Here is a 17,397-nt window from a genome sequence, read left to right on the forward strand (position 1 = left end):
TTTATGTAATGATGTTTACTTTGAATTTATATTAGTTCACACAAACACTCCATCCACGCTTTTGTTCCGGCCCTCCGGTCCAGTTTAAGAACCCACTGTGGCCCTCGAGTCAAAAAGTTTGCCCACCCCTGGTTTAGCTAGTGCAACATCTGAAATGTGAAGAAAATCCCCAGGCAGGGGATAGCCAGGCCTGTGCCAATCATCTGAAAACGCAGATTTGCAGAGAGTTATGTGGGGGCATTTATAACCTTTAAACCAAAACCATCAACTCGGCTACTATGGTCAGCCTCCTGAAAGCTCCCCACACAGACAGTGCCAAAAAATACGGCACTGGTTCACGACTCTTCGGTTCTCAAGTTAAACTGGTGTGAATGAATTAACTGACCAGGGCTCTTCCAGCATTTTATATGTCTGAAAAGGCACAGACTGGCAGCAAGGATTTTTTCCCAATCTGAAAGGCACACGCTTCCCCTTCCTCTCCAAACTTACGAGCTGTTCAATATCTGAAATTTCTCTCCTTTGTGAAAACTCAGGTCATCTTCCGTCCTTGCTTCATAATCGTAAAGGGCCACAAACAGGGTCACGCCTGGAAAAATGAACCAAAAGGGGAGAGATATCACAAGAGGAAATTAATTCCAAGAAATTAAATCTTTGCTAAAACCTCAATCTTAAAATCTAAAGCTGATCAGCACGGACAACATGCTGCGGCCTTATAATTAACGTGTGAACCGAGTCCCAGGCTGGACTTATGCCTCGGTCCGTGTGGGGAAGCATTGTTTGATTCCTCTGGAGTTGAAGGACTTTCCTCTACGCACTTCGGAATGAATCCTCGGGAAGAGACAGATGTGAATATCACGTCCATAGTGAAGGGGCGGCAGCAGTGTGACGCTCGGATTTGCAGAGCTCTGCAGCAATCAGACACCTTTTATCTGACACTCGGGGGCCTACCTTAGGTTCTGGTAGATGCATCACTCTTTCCCTGGCGTAACAGTAGGGCAGGATGTAGTAGGACACCCCTGCAGCTGGGGCTGAGAAGCCTCTGTAAATGTTCCCTCATTAGAGGATATCTTGCCCTTTGCATCTGCAATTGCTTTGGAACTCCGGTCTCACCTTGATGTTACCTCTCCTCACACTGACTTGTAGTTCTTGCGCGTCCTCATAACCACCCTATTCTTCTCTTCTGATTGAGTTCCCACACAGGTCTTTCCTGCTTTGCGGGAGTTTGCTATTAACAGCACAGACTGTCCTGTGTCCCATTTGGCCTGGGACTTCCTCACGTAGTGGGTGGGATTCTGAGACAGCCTCAGTGATTCCCACCTCCTGGTATTCATGCCCTTGTGCAATCCCCCTCCCCTGAGTGTGGGCGAACCTGGAGACTTGCTTCTAACCAATAGAACATGGCAAAGATGACGGATGTCTCTTCAGTGATTAGGCTTCATATGATTGTGACTTCTGTTTTCCTAGCAGTCTCATTCTATCGTCACTTTGGCTCCAACACTTTCATGAAGCAAACTGCCATGTTGGAGAGGCCCACACGACAAAGATTGTGGGTGGCCTATGGCCAACAACCAACGAAGAACTTAATCCTGCCAACGCCATGAGCTTGGCAGCAGATCCTTCTCCGTTGGATGGCGAGGTGACTGTAGTCCACCCAGCACACCTAGATTGTAGCCTGTGAGAGACTCTGAAACATAGGACCCAGCTACGTTATTCCTAGGTTCCTGACCCACAGAGACTGACATAATGAATGTGCATCATTTTAAAGTTGCTAACTTTTGCGGTAATTTATTATGCAGCAATTGATAACTAATATACCCCATTTCTCTGCTCTCTGGCTTCTCCTTTGATCTATACACTTTAAAGTACTTGGTGTGGATTCTACTCTTCACCAAGCTGCCGTTTTGCTGAGTGGGTGGTTCCAAGGGAACAGATGTGCCCAGGGGACTACTCAAGAACCAGAGAGGGAGGCAGAGCTCATCTTTCTACCCCATCCCTAGTAAGATCCCATCTCCTATGGGAGAGCTGGCATTCAGAGGGTCTAACCCTGCAAAGCATGGCTCATTTGGCAACTGTCCTCCTTTCTTTAGATTTCTTTTAAAGGTTAGAAAAGAACTGGCTAAAAACAAACTAGCAGGAGCCTGTAAAGTCATGCTTATTATTTATTCTCATTGAACACTCGGCCAACAGATGCCTTTCATTACATAATTTAAAAACAAACCAAAGCTGCATTGTGTGGAAGACAAGCACACGAGGATGGACACTCCACTCTCTCTCTCCACCAGCCAGCAAGTTCTCATAGGGTGTTTTAAAAAAATGTTTTTATTGATTTCAGAAAGGAAGGGAGAAGGAGAGACAGAAACATCAATGATGAGAGAGAATCATTGATTGGCTGCCTCCTGCACGACCCTCATTGAGGATCCAGCCCACAACCTGGGCATGTGCCTGGACTGGGAATCAAACCATGACCTCCTGGTTCATAGGTTGATGCGTAAGCATTGAGCCATGCCAGCTGGGCTCACTGGGTATTTATCCTCTAGAAATGGAAGGGAGAGTCAAAGGAGGTCACAGGGACACACAGACACTGTCCCTGGCCTTAATGTTCTGAAAGCAGTGGTGAGAAGAAAGACATGCATGTATAATAAAGCCAAATAATGCAAGGCACGAAAATCTGCCAGTATTTGGGGATAAGGTTTTTAACTTTCAGATTTATAAGGACCAGATGGCCTTTATACTAAGGTTGTCTCTGAGTACAGAATAGACCAGGGTGGGCAAACTTTTTGACTCGAGGGCCACAATGGGTTCTTAAACTGGACTCAGAAGAAGGAGCTGTGGCCGTGTTTCCCGATGTTGCCATGTAAACACTGCTGCTGGTGAAGGAGTGGAGGGGAGAGCAAGAGAACCCTCGCTCTTTCGGCTCCGCGGGCGGGATAGAACAGCCAAACGGGCCGGATCCGGCCCGCGGGCCGTAATTTGCCCACGGCTGGTATAGACCCACACGTTCAAGACAAGTAGCTTTATGACCCCGCTAGTGACTTTATGAATGACACCTGCAGACACAGGGATTCATATCCAGCACTGATGAATGAATGAACAAAGTCAATGCCTGTATTAGCAGAATTCAGAGTCTTGTTGGCAGAGCACTCAGCAGGCACAGGGTGGATGGCTGGGTGCAGTGCTGACTCTTTTTTCTCTCTCCTGCATCCTCAAGAGACTTTCCGAGACAGCCTGACAGCCTCTTTCCTTCCTCCCTCCATTCCAGGCGCCATTCAGGAAGGCAGGAAGGACAAGTAAGTGTCCCTAGCATTCATTCACCCATGCAATGCCTGCTTTAAAGGGAAAGCTAGGTCCGCCATAACACAAGGACACAATGCCCAAAACTCCGGGTCAGGCGCATGGATATACATGCACTGCCCTCGTGCATGCAGTGGGACGAAAACCCCTGCTAATGTCTCAGTAACGCCAACTCCCCCAGTAACAAGACACAATGGGTCCTTATATAAGACATTGGCTCCCAGATGAGTTGAGAGCACAATGGTTGATGTATATTTCCTTAAACTTTTGTAATGAACAAAACAATTTTGGAACAAATAAGGTCCCCTATCTAGTTACCATGATTCACACACTGGGAGAAGATTTGGAAGACTAAGGATGCATGAGATAACTTGCAAATGTTTTGGAAAACATATGCCTGAGAATGTATGCCAGATATTTTACAAACTATTAGCTAAGTCAGCAAATGCACATGGCTGTGAAACATAGCCCTTGGTGGGAAAGAGGAGGAAACTTAAAAAAAGAAAACTATCCCTTAAGGATACATATGATTCAGTTTTAAAATACAAAAGATACATGGAAATACTTAAGGGCTGATAAACTCAGTCATAATGAACATAATAGGGAGGTCAGAGAGAGAATCGAAGATGATGAATGGCCAAAAAAAAAAAAAAAAGTGCTGCCAAATGACCCACTGGCTGGGCAGTGACAGGCAGGCTGAAAATTAGGAAGGTGAGGGAGAAGACGCTGAACCCTGGCTTTTATCCGGGAAATAGGAGTGCATTAATATCTGCAAAACTCAAAATAAATGTTCTCAGATCCAGTCCTGGAGCTTCTGATTCTAAAGCTCTGAGGGAGGCTCAGGCATCTGTATTTTGGGAAAGCTGCCTAGTTGTCCAAGCCAGCCAGCCAAGGTGGAGAGCCACTGCCTTCAGGGCCTTGGGAGAGCTGTGCCTCACACCCAAGCAGGCCCTCGCAGAGCAGATCGCGGGGTCCCCGCACCGCTGTCTCCAGCATTCTGATGTGTATGTGAAACTTTTTTTTTTTTTACAGCCCCTTATCTGGTAGAAGATAAGTGGAAATTAATAAAAACTTAAACACGAAGTCCTTAGTCAAAAGGAGCTGGAGCACCAATCTTCAATTGCCAAAAGAATGAAGAGCAGCTGCCCCCTCCCTCCAGCCCTCTGTCACCGTTGGGGCTTACCTGTCCCTCCTCTCGTACGCAAGGTCCCAGTATGAGATGAAGAGTTCACACCCCCAAAGACGGTGAGTCCTTGGCCTCCGGCTGCGTGGAAGTTGTTGTAGTTTGGGATGGAGGTCACGCCGAAGCTGGGGTAGTGCTGAGGAGTGGGGTCTGTGCCATAGCGGTACCCGGAGCTCTGGTTCAGGCTGCCATCCCTCTCCTCTGTCAGTTTTGTTGCTTCTTTATCCTTACATTGCACACAGCCCATTATCTAAGTTCCTGCCAAAAAACAGAAAGGAGGCACGTGAACTTGGATGCTCCTTCGTTACCGGTTGCTTGACTACGAAAGAGGCCCTTGGATATCTCAAACCTGTGCGGGCATGAGACAAAGCAGTGGCTGGGGTTGATGGTTAGAAGTAATCTCAGTGCCCTTAACTTGACAATCACATTTGTTCCCCATATGCTCTGAGCGATGGGATCAACACAGAGGTGATGTTCACCACACAGCAATTTTCCTCAAATGAGGTCTGCACACCTTAAAATTCTGCGATATCACACACTAGCCTGGAAGTAGCCCAATAATACTTATTATTATGCTATTTTTAGTCGTCTCCAAAAGTAATGTATGCTTTAGAAAATGAGTCTACACAGTATTAGAATAAAAAACTCCATCATGGAAAAGGACATTTAAAGAAGAGGATAGAGCCCTGGCCAGTGTGGCTCAATTGGTTGAGCACTGTCCCATGCCTGGAAAGGTGGTGGGTCTGGGCACATGCCCAGGTTGGGGGTTCAGTCCCCAGTCAGGGTGCATATGGGAGGTGGCCAAAAGATGTTTCTCTCTCACATCATGTTTTTTTCTCTCCCTTTCCTTTCTCTCATAAATAAATAAATAAATAAATAAAAACATATTCTAAAAGAGGGTAGAGGTGTGTTGGAAAAGCCTGAATACAGACCCTTAATGCCTCACTGTACTTCTTCACTCAGGGTACCCACTGTTCCGGACTCATTTGGTAAAATTTAAGCAATATGATAATGATAAGTATGAAAATGAAGCCATAGTTGCTGGATAAAAAGCTAAATTGGCAGAAACTAAGAGGTTGAATTGTATCAGGAACAAAACTAAAAGCTGCAACTTAGCATCTTATATTTCCATTAACTTTTGGCATCTTTCAAAAACATTTAAAAAGCCATTCCCATGTTCTAGGGATAGTGGTGGACTAAAAACTCGAGTCTTCGCCACCCCACCCCACCCTCCTCCAAACCTACTTCTCCTGAGCTCCTAATCTCAGTAAATGGCACCAGCAACGACCCATTGCTCGTCAGAATCCTGAGAAGCGTCCTTATTTGCTTTTTCTTGTTTACTTCTCCCTCTTCCTGTCTCACACTCTACTATCCAAACATTCTGAGCTTCTCATGTCCTCAAAGGTTCCATTTTTTCTGCTCTCCTTTAGGCCTTGGAACATGGCCTCGAATGCCCTTTCCCTCTCCTCTGTGATAGGCAACAGATCCTTCAAGTCCAAGTTAAGACACTGCTTCCTCTGCAAAGCCTTCTCTGATTCTCCCCCTCCCGGGCTGGGGTGGTACCTTCTTAAAGCAGTCCCATGGCATCTTGATTTGCCTCATATTGGCACCTGTTGTGCCATATTAAAACGTGGCCTGTTCACTTATTTCACTGCCCGATCAACTGATCAACTGTGAGTTCCAGAAAAGCAGGGCTCTGCCCATTTTCGTCATAGCTATATTGCCAGTGCCTGGCACATAATAGGTGATCAGTGACGAGCAATTCAATGAGTGAAGATTCTCTAGCCCACTTTGTTTCTCTTTCACCCTTTCTTTCTCTCCGCATCAAGACCAAGCGTTCTTCCAGTGACTTTTATCGGAAGTTTGCCCTGCATTTTTTACTCCATTGGTGTGTGTGAGAAGTGAAGATGATTCAGAAATATAAGGCAAGTTGATTAAATGACCCCACTATGGACTAAAATACCCTGTCAGGTTGACAGTGGGGAGGTAGAGTGTGCAATGGATGATGCCCCAGGCAAAACTGTGAAAAGTGGCCCATTTGGGACCAAAGCACCAAATAAAAAACACATGACATCATGCACAATTACATATATTCACTGGGGAGGGCACAGCTCGTACAGGATGGGAATGGGCTTGGTGCGGTGACGGAGAATGAAAAAGCCAGCTTTCCCACAGTATCTTGCAAACCAAAGTGGAGAGTGCCACGTCCGACATGGAGGCTCTCGGGGGCACTGTTCTGCACGCTGCTTTTCTGCTGGACGGGGCCATGGAAGCAATCTCAGATTGTTCCAAAGTCCTCTCGCATTACATGTTTCAATAAATACTTATTGAATTGAATGTCGGTTCCTGAGAATGGAAATATTTGGAAATGAGCCGCCTACTGCTTGAGCTGAGATCACCAAATCTGGAACACATTTACTTGCAAATCATTTGAGATTAACTTAGAGTATACTGTGTCCAACATGTTCTCTAACTTACGGTAAATGAATATGATTTTAACAAGTTTCCAGAAGGAAATGCAAAATATCTCCAAGGCATGATTTACTGAAGAAATTTCATCATTTGTTGTTGGTGTTGCTTCATAAGACTGAAAAATGTCTTGCTCACTTTAGATTAACTCTTTCATGGTGGAAAATTACTCCAAGCTTCTACAAAGGACAGACAGAAGACACTTCTTGTCCCGGTGTTTTTTGTCGATTTCACTGATGTACTGTACCTCGAGGATGTGAGACCTGAATCACAGAATAACATCCATTTCACCAGTGGTTCTCAGCCAGGACTGACTGAGGGACATATTTTTTCTCTCTGCATCAAGACCAAATGCCTGGAGGCATTTTTGGTTGTCACATCTTGGGAATAAGAGGTACTACTGGCACCTAGTGGGAAGAGGCAAGGATGCTGCTAAACATCCCACAATGAACAGAATAGCTTCCAACAACAAAGGATTACCTAGCTCTAAATGTTAGTGTGTTAAGGCTGAGAAATCCTGATTTATGGAGGGGAAAGGTTTATATCTTTGAAATGGTATAACAGCTGTTTCCCTTACAGGTATATGGTTAGCATGTGATCTAGAATGCCTTTCTTAGGAAAATAGGCTTGCTAGGTAAAATAAGGCAATTAAAAAAATTGACATGAAATGCTCTGATTTTTCTCTAGAAGCTTGTCTCTGTGATAGAGAAAATAATCTAAAATTGCCCTGGCCAGTATGACTCAATTGGTTGGCGTGTCATCCTATACAGCAAAAGATTGCAGGTTTGATCCCTGGTCAGGCCCCATGCAGGAGACAACCAATTGATATTTCTCTTTACATAGATGTTTCTTTTTCTCTCTCTCTCACTCCCTTCCTCTCTCTAAAATAAATAAAAACATATCCTTGGGTGAGGATTAAAAAAAAATCAATGAGAACTCTCATAAACTACTCTTCCAACTCTAACAAAACAAAACAAACCCTATTTTCAGGACCTTGCTGAAAATATGAAAATAGGACCCTATATCTAACCAAACTAAGAAAAAAACAGTCTTTCAAAATCTACTAAAATAAATGAGTAACAGCTTACATATAATTCTATAAAAGAGTGGAAGGAAGTAAATAGTGAGGTCCTTAAAGACAGGGATTATTATTATTTTTGTTTCATTATTATATCCCTAGTGTCCAAGACAGTGCCTGGCACGCTGCAGGAGCTCAATAAATATTTGTTAAATGTTTAAATAAAAAAAAAAAAAACCCAAAAAACAAACACACAAAACTCAAATCATCTTGGAGAAAACAATTCTTCAGTCTGCAGGCCGACGCTCTATCCACTGAGTCAAACCGGTTAGGGACAACAATTCTCTTTTATAGAAGGGACAGCTCCGTTACCACTTCATGCATTTGGAATTTTGAATAAGGAATGTTTCTGCACAGATCTTGCTTATTCTTTTCCTTTCATTGACAAACATGAAGACTCTGAAATAAATCAGTAAATGCAAGCTCAGGCCATTAAAAGCTAATCACAATGAAAATATTTGTATAAGAGCTTGTGGTCTTCTTCCTCCCCCTTGGGGTGGCCTGACTAACCATTCCCTGATGGAAGAGTAAAAGATGCTATATGAGTTGTCTCAATGTGACTTTAGGCTCCTTGCCACGAGGCAAACTTCTCAGCATCTGAGTTAAAACGAAAACATTCTTCATTACGCAGTTTTGTGGTGGGGATGTTATGGCCAACGCTGTAGGTCCACGATGAACTAATGCACTACTATACTTGCTCAAGATCTGTGGGGCATTGGGAAACTCTGAGTAATGCCATTCTGGAAGAGCTAGGGCCCTGGAGGTACTCTGATCAGTAAATCACACACCATGAACTCGTGGCCATCTTTCTCTGCATGTTGCTGTGCCTTGAAAAACCGGTGGGTAAGCACTCTGACAAACAGGATCCTGGGCCTGAGGTCAAGGTGTCTAGATGATAGCCACGGATCTCCCTATCTGCCAGTCCTGCAACCTGAGGGGCTGTTTCTGTAATGCATGTAGAATCTAACTTGCTTACAATTACTTTAGTTTGGTGGATCTTCTCATATGTGCCAACGGCATTAAGTAACTCCAGGAAGAGTTGCTAAAGGGAGATTGCAAGAATGGCCACACCTTGCTCCCGTGAACATGGCAGGCACCATCAGTTGACCTCAGCACTTTCTGTGCTATGACATGTGCAGCCCCAGAATCCGTCTTCACATAGCCCTCGGGTGATTGACTAAAACTGACATAAAGGATGGGATCTCTCTGCTCCTCTGGGCATAGGCTGCTGGTCCACAGTGAGTCTGTTTGAACTACATTCCCTCCACTGAGGCCAGAGACCACGGTCTGTTCTGCTAATGGCCATTAAACACAGATGTGCTCCTGTTTTCTCACATGCCAGTCAATAAAGCACCACCTGGATGCTCAGGGTATAATGTTGCAGGGTTTCTGAGAAGATTTCACAGGTGTGCGTGAGAGCTAGATACCGAAAATGGAAAAAGGCCACTGGCAGTCTTCTGCAAAAGCAGATTACATTCTCTTGAGACACATAACCTTGCAGGCAGAGGAGGGGATGGCAGGAGGAGGAAAGGTGAAACTGACAATAACTAACTAATTTCAGCAGCATAAGCACTTTTGTCTCAGACACCAGCCTAGGTGTCTGTGGAGGAGTGACAGCCCCTCGGCATCAGTCACCATTCTTGCTCCTGACAGCCCAGGCTTTGGAGAGTGACCGGAAAGCCACGTTGGCCGGGACTCTGATGTGGCATGTTTCCAGGGAACCTAGAAACCAAACACAAGTAACTGAGACGGGGAAGGTTGAAAAAGAACTTAAAGCTGAACTGTAGGTCTACTACACAGTTCCACCCACTTCCCTGGGAGAAAAGCAAAAACTGGCAGCTTAACAAGCAAACACCCTTTTCCAGTCAACAGTGACAGCAGGAGGCAAGAGGATAATAGCATGTGGCAGAGACACATCGGAAATGACGCCCGGGTAGAAGATTCATGGCAGGGGGCTGTTGATTCTTGCAAAATTGGGAACACCCACAAGAATCAACCTGAGAAATTTTGCTACGTTCTCAATGGAGAGAATGAATCCCTTCAAGCCTAGGGAAGGCTGGCCTTGGTTTCCCCAGTTTAGTGACAGGCGAGTGCCACATTGCTAGCAATGGCAGCTGGGACACAGGACTTGTCACCCAGATTTTCTAACACTTTCAATCCTTTATGATGATTTTCAATCCTCTTCGTTGGAAGGACATCGGATCCTGACACCCCACAAGGGTCTGCAAGCAGGACAGAAGGGTCCGAGGTGACTGGGGAGGCTGGAGACAAGCAGGACCCTGCTGACTCACTGAATTTTCAGGACAATACTAAGACGGAGGCATTCTCATTACCGCACGTTACAATGGAAGAACAGAGAAGTTCGGGAATTGGCCCACGGCTCAGTCAGGAGTGAAAATGGGATCTGATGCCAGACAGAGTGATACCGTGGTCAGCATGGTATCCTGGAGTTGCCTCCTGCCCATGGAATCCAGGTCAGTCCACGCAAGCGTGTGGGTGGGAGGGTGAGAGAGACCTGTGGGGTAGGTCCTCTAGTTCTAGGGAACCCAACTTCATGTGTATGACTGATGAAGGCCCTGATTTCGGGTCCTGGGCCTCACTCCCCCACACTCACACCCCGCCCCCTGAGACTGGCTCTGTAGGGGTGCTGGGACCATGCCAGGCATGGTGAGTCACTAGCTCCCTTGATGTATTTTGACATCTTAATGAACGTTTGAGCCAATGACAGTAAAGCAGCCTGAGTTTCCTAAGATTTCCTAGACATGGTGGAGTATTTATTTATATATATCACGAAGGCGTCAGCATCGGTCGCCTTGGTATAAAAGTGAGCCTTCCTACTGCACTTAAAACGTGATTTGTTTACAGGTAAAACTTTCTGCAACATATTTACTGCATAAAACTGAGCTATACACGAAATGCCACCTCCAAGCACAAAATAACAGATTTCTACTCTCGATGGAGTCCTCTGAGGGCGAGGCCCCCACTCCCACACAAGTGATCAACACTACACCTCTGTGAGAAGAAGACAGATGTAAAGGCAGAAATAAATACGATGCCAGCACGGGCCACATGCAACAATGGGAGAACAGAGCCTATTCGAAAAATCAAATCAAAGCTCTGCTTCAAAAATAAGAGTTGGAGCTGGGCCATGTGATCATTTATGCACAACTTGCAAAGACCTGGAGGGTGAGGAGGATGGTTCTTGTTCTGCGCTGCACAGCAAGGGAACTGAACTAATATGGACCACTTGTACAATGTCATATTACTTTAAGAAAAAGCCACATTCCTGGCACCTAGAATATATGTTTGGCTCCCCCTCTCTGGCTTGCCTCGTTCAAATGACCCCCAGGCTGAGAAGCAGCAGCTCTCGCCCCCGTAGCGTGTTCTCCTTTCCCTTCTGTATCATCTTCCATTCCCCAAAGCTCAGAGATTCAAAAGCACTTAATAAAAAGGAAATGGAAGCATTAGATGCCAATGGTGAAATTTAACATTGCAGTCAACGAAATGCTGGAACCATTCCCAAACCCAAATGGCCAAATGAGGGTTTAACACCAAACCATGGAAAGGCTCCAAAAGGAGGGAAGGACGTTTTTGCATTCACTTTACTCGGAGTGAAATGGTGGTAAAAACAGGGATATGTTTTAACTGTCTCTGCCAAAGGTTCACAAAGATTTAGAGCCCATATCGTAAAGCTTTTCAGGCCATCCCCCACCCCTTTTGGATCACATTGAAGTTCCCTGTGGTTAGTAATTTTACAATTTTTATCTTGTTTTCCTTTTATTGAGATACTAGAGGCCCGGTGCACAAAAATTTGTGCACTCGGGGGGGAAGGGGGGGGGGCCCTCAGCCCGGCCTGTGCCCTCTCGCAGTCTGGGACCCCTCGGGAGATAACGACCTGCTGGCTTAGGCCTGCTCCCGGGTGGCAGAGGGCAGGCCCAATCCCTAGGTGCAGCCCCTGGTCGGGCTCAGAGCAGGGACGATTGGGGAGTTGGGGCACCACCTCCTGTCATGCACAGAGCAGGGCGGATCGGGAGGTTGCGATGCCACCCTCAGTCACGCTCAGGGTAGGGCTGATTGGGGGGTTGGGGCACCGCCCCCTGTCACACTCAAGGCAGGGTCAATGGGGAGGTTGCGGTGCCACCCCCTGTCATGCACAGAGCAGGGCCAATAGGGGAGTTGGGGCACTGCCCCCTGTCACACACAGAGCAGGGCCGATCAGGGGGTTGGGGCGCCGCCCTCTATCACCCACAGAGCAGGGCCGATCAGGGGGTTGGGGCGCTGCCACTGTCACACTCAGGGCAGGGCCGATGGGGAGGTTATGGTTCTACCCCGTCACACACAGAGCAGGGCCCGTGGGGGGCGGGGGAGGGTTGGAGCGCCGCACCCTGTCACACACAGAGCAGGGCTGATCAGGGGGTTGGGGCGCCGCACCCTGTCACACACAGAGCTGCAGGGCAATCAGGGGGTTGGGGAGCTCCCCCCTATTAGGCACAGAGCAGGGCTGATCAGGGGGCTGGGGCGCCTTCCCCTGTCACGAACAGAGCAGGGTGGATAGGGAGGTTGTGGCCCCGCCCCCTGTCACACACAGAGCCGCAGGGCGATCAGGGGATTTGGGCGCTGCCCCGTCACGCTGATCCCGGTGCCGGGAGGCCTCTCGGCTCCGCTGATCCCGGTGCTGGGAGGCATATTACCCTTTTACTATATAGGATAGAGGCCTGGTGCATGGGTGGGGACCGGTGGTTTGCCCTGAAGGGTGTCCTAGATCAGGGTGGGGGTCCCCACTGGGGTGCCTGGCCAGCCTGGGTGAGGGGATGATGGCTGTTTGCAGCTGGTCACACACCCTTCAGGGTGGGGGTCCCCACTGGGGTGCCTGGCCAGTCTGGGTGAGGGGCTGAGGGCTGTTTTCAGGCTGGTGGGTGACTGAAGCTCCCAACCGCTCCTTTTTTTCTTTTTTCTTTTTTCTTTTTTATTCCGGGCCAGCTTTAGCTCTGGCTCCAGCTCTGAGGCCTCTGCTCCTGAAAGCAGGTATCTGGTTTGCTTAGGTTCTATAATCAACACACTGTATCAACTCCAGCTCTGAGATCCTGGCTGGCTGAAAGCTGGTTTCTGGGGTTTTGTTTAGCTCAGCCGTGGGCAAACTACGGCCCGCGGGCCGGATCCGGCCCATTTGAAATGAATAAAAGTAAAAAAAAAAAAAAGACCGTACCCTTTTATGTAATGATGTTTGCTTTGAATTTATATTAGTTCACACAAACACTCCATCCATGCTTTTGTTCCGGCTCTCCAGTCCAGTTTAAGAACCCATTGTGGCCCTCGAGTCAAAAAGTTTGCCCACCCTTGGTTTAGCTTCTATATTTGTTACAATGTTTCAAACTGCAAGCCCAGAGGCCGGCAAGGCAGGCAGGGAAAGTTGGAGTCCTCCGTCACTGAAGCAAGCAAGCCTCATGTTCGCTTCCAGCTGCCTGGCTGTCGGCTGCTATCTTGGCTGGCAGTTAATTTGCATATCGCCCTGATTAGCCAATGGGAAGGGTAGCAGTCGTACGCTAATTACCATGTTTCTCTTTTATTAGATAGGATAATTCATACACCATAAGATTCACCTTCATAAAGTGTACAGTTCAGTGGTTTTAAATATATTTACAAAGGAAACCATTACCACTACCTAATTCCAGGACATTTTCATTATGCCCCAAAGAAACATGCATTCGTTAAGCAGTTACTTTCCATTCCCTTCTCACTCCAGCCCCTGGCAACCGCCAGTCTACTTCCTGTCTCTATGGATTTGCCTATTCTAGATGTTTCATATAAATGGGATCATACAATATGTGGCTTCTGGTGACTGGCTGCTTTTACTTGGCATAATGTTTTCAAGGCTCATTCATTTTGTAGTACAAATTAGTACTTCATTCCTTTTTTATGGTTGAAAGTATTCCACTGTATGGATATACCACTTGTTATCCATTCATCCGTTGATAGACATTGGGGTTGTTTCCACTTTTTGGCTATTGTGAATAGTGCTGCTATGACCATCCATGTTAGCTTTTGTGTGGACATATGCTTTCAATTCTCTTGGGTTAATATTTTAATATATAAGGAATTTATACAGATACGAAAAAGTCTAAGATTATGTAAATGGAATATGGCAATTCAAAGAAAGAAAAAACAACTTGTGAAACATATCAGAAAATGTTAACTTCAGTAGTAATCAAAGACACACAATTTAGATTAGTGAGATACTTTCACCTCCAACTTAATAAAATTTAAAAAAGAAGTCTGCTCAATAGTAATGAAGGTTCCTTTAAATGCATATTCTCATACACTGATGACAGGAAACTAGAAGTGGAAAACCTTTTCGTAACCAACTTGACAATATTATAAAAAACAACAACAACCTTGCCCTGGCTGGGTGGCTCAGTTGGTTGGAGTGTCGTTCCCTACAATAAAGGTTGTGGGTTCTATCCCCAGTAGGGGCACCTGTGGGAGGCAACCGATTGATATTTCTCTCTCATATTGGTTATTCTTTCTCTGTCTAAAAATCAATAAAAACATATCCTTGGGTTGGGGTTCAAACAAACAAAAACAAAAACCTTAAAAATTGGTCTGGTCTTTGTCTGAGTCTGTGCTAAAGAGATACTTTAAAAAAAAAAGACATATAAAGAGTTTCTATGAAGTGTTATTTACAATTTGAACTGTAATTTGAAAACTTGCCAATTGCTTAATAAAAAGGTAATGGCTAAGTAAATTAAATGTAAGGCATGCCTGTAATATAAAATTAAACAGAAACTAAAACCTATGTTTACAGAATATTGTTAGTAATATGAAAAAATGCTCATGTTACAGTAGAAAGGATCACATGATTGAGACTCTATGACTAGAAATTGTTTGGAAAGAAAAGACACTGAGATGCTTGCTGGTAGTATGCAGGTGATAAGACTATGGGTGACTGTTCTTCCTTCTTTCTGTTTCTTTATTTCTCAGATTTTCTATACTGAGAACATACCATTAAAAAAAAAATCCTTCCCCGAGGATATTTTCCCATTGATTTTTAGAGAGAATGGAAGGGAGAGGGGAGGAAGGGAAGGGGAGGGGGGGGGGAAGAGAGAGAGAGAGAGAGAGAGAGAGAGAGAGAGAGAGAGAGAGAGAAAGGGAGAGATACGTGGATGTGAGAGAGACACATCCATTGGTTGCCTTCCGCACACACATGACCTGGGCCAGGGATTGAGCCGGCACTAAAGTACATGCCCTTGACCAGGAATCCAACCCATGACCCTTCCGTCCAATGCTCTAACCACTGAACAACCAGCTAACTCAAGAACGTACCATTTTAATAAGAAGAATAAATCATCATTTTAAATAAGAAAGGTCCCTTTAGTCTTATCAGTTACTGACTTAATCTATACATATAAAATCCTAAGTGACTGGTCAACGGTTCAACCATTCGCTATGATATGCACTGACCACCAGGGGGCAAATGCTCAACACAGGAGCACACTGGTGGTCAGTGTGTTCTCACTGCAGGAGCGCCGCAGACACCAGATGCAGGGCTCACTGCTGGCGATAGCAGCTGCAGCTGCGGCAACCAGCACTACTGAGCAGTGGCGGCAGGCGCAGCGGAGGGCCCGGGATGAGCAGCGCCTGGTCAGGCTTGGGCTCCTCCTCGGCCGCCTGCCACTTCATGCACTACTAATCCCTCGGGGTCCTGGATTACAAAAGGGCGCAGGCCAGGCTGTGGAACCCCAATGGTGTATGAATCCATGCACCGGGCCTCTATTTTGTATATAAATTGACAGCAACCATATATGGATGAAGTATGCTTCATGAACTTAAATATTAAGAGAGGGAGAATGATGAATTCTAAAGCCTGTTAGGAGGTAATCTCTCCTTTGAAGGTGTGAATGGTAACAGTACCAAAGGACAGAGGGACTTCTGAGTGTGTTTCTATAACATCTGTGCTGGGTAGCGGGCAGTGAGGGAGCAGTGCTAGGGGTAGGGGTTTGACACACACAAATGAACAGCCATAGGAATCTAATTAAGTTCACAGATTAAGCAAAGCCAGAATATACAATGAGCTCACAAAATCATGTTGATGGCAAATGTCAGAATCTGAGATTACAGAACCAGGAGTGGGGTGGTTGGGTTAATGGGCTTTTGAGAACATTCGGGCCCAAAACTCCTAGGTACCTGGGGAAAGCCAGTAGACTCAGAATGACAGTAGCACTCATTCAAGTCGCCCGTGGACCCGTCAAGGAGCCCCGGCTACTTGAGGCATTTGCAAGACCTCTCAGTGAGTGAGTGCCTAATGACCACACATTGCACGGCTCTAAGAAGGTGGGGAGGATGAAGCAAAGCACTGTTCTCCTTTGGGTGCTTGTTGGTGGTGAAAACAAGGAGACTTGCTTAGGGCAGAAGGCAGAAAAATTCTGTACTTCTCCTCATCTTTCCTCTTGCTTGTTGGTATGACAGTCAGCCTAGCATTTTGATGTTTTGACTTTTTCCCTAGTCCCTAGATTTTGGGGGCAATCCAAGCAGGGCATAGAATAGTACCAACACTGGTTTATGCAACTTGAAATTTTTCAGAAACAAAAGATCCAACAAAGATGTTTCTTTCTAATGTTGGTATTCAGTCAAGCATCTTTCCTTGGCCCTGATCTACAAAAACAACCAGAGAAAAACAAAAATAAAAACAAAAATGTGGGCTTTATTCATGAAGTAGCAAAGAGAAATAGGAAAGTCAGTGTCACATCTGGGCCACAGTGGCTTTCTGGGCTGGACTGGCTGAGGGCCCAAGGGTCAGGGTGTCAGCAACAAGAAAACACATTAGCACAAAGCAGCTGTTTGAATAGGCGTCAACGCCTCCTCCCCGCCAATGCTGAGAATGAAAGCCAACGAGGTTCACCCTCCAATGCTGAACAAAACCCTCTCTGCCAATCTTTCCAGTCTCTATAGAGGTTCCTCGCCAGATGATTCTGTAAATGTGGCGTCATCCTTTCAAAAAACAGTGAATTCTTTTTATCTTTAATTCACTAGTTCCCGTCAAGAAGATCCATTCCTTTAAAGAAACAGAATGGACTTTGAATAAGGAAATGTTATTTTTCTTCTTTTCGTCCTTGAGCTCATGTGTGTGTTGTGACCCCCACGTCCCCCCTTTTCACTGATCAGTTATCTGGCTATGCAGTCAGAGCCCATCAAAATCTACTCCCCTGAGAATTTGGTTGTGCGGCCACTTGTACTGTGCTTTAGGAACGGAGGCTGGCATCCTTTCTTTGAAGAACGACATGAAGCCAGGTCCCTGCTCCTCTGGATCTTTATGTTGGCACTTTCTCAAGTTGCAAGGAATCCAGCAACACCAGAAGCCATAAGTTTTGTATCCCTGGGA

At 45.9% G+C, this 17,397-nt stretch overlaps 1 protein-coding gene across 6 annotated transcripts in view; it reads right to left on the reverse strand.

Moving 5' to 3' along the window:
- The window catches only part of FYN (FYN proto-oncogene, Src family tyrosine kinase), a 206,560-nt gene that overhangs the window by 48,830 nt on the left and 140,333 nt on the right, over positions 1 to 17,397 (reverse strand). For all 6 annotated transcript variants that reach the window (XM_081094723.1, XM_081094719.1, XM_081094722.1 and 3 more), the window contains 2 exons: positions 4,475 to 4,732; positions 490 to 586 (listed from right to left, as the gene is read on the reverse strand). In XM_081094723.1, coding sequence (XP_080950849.1) covers positions 490 to 586; positions 4,475 to 4,721 — 344 coding nt within the window. In that variant the 5' untranslated portion in view covers positions 4,722 to 4,732. The remainder of the gene's footprint in view (positions 1 to 489; positions 587 to 4,474; positions 4,733 to 17,397) is intronic.

Source organism: Myotis nattereri, assembly GCF_964212035.1.
Source record: "Myotis nattereri genome assembly, chromosome: 6".
NCBI classification, from domain to species: Eukaryota; Metazoa; Chordata; class Mammalia; order Chiroptera; family Vespertilionidae; genus Myotis; species Myotis nattereri.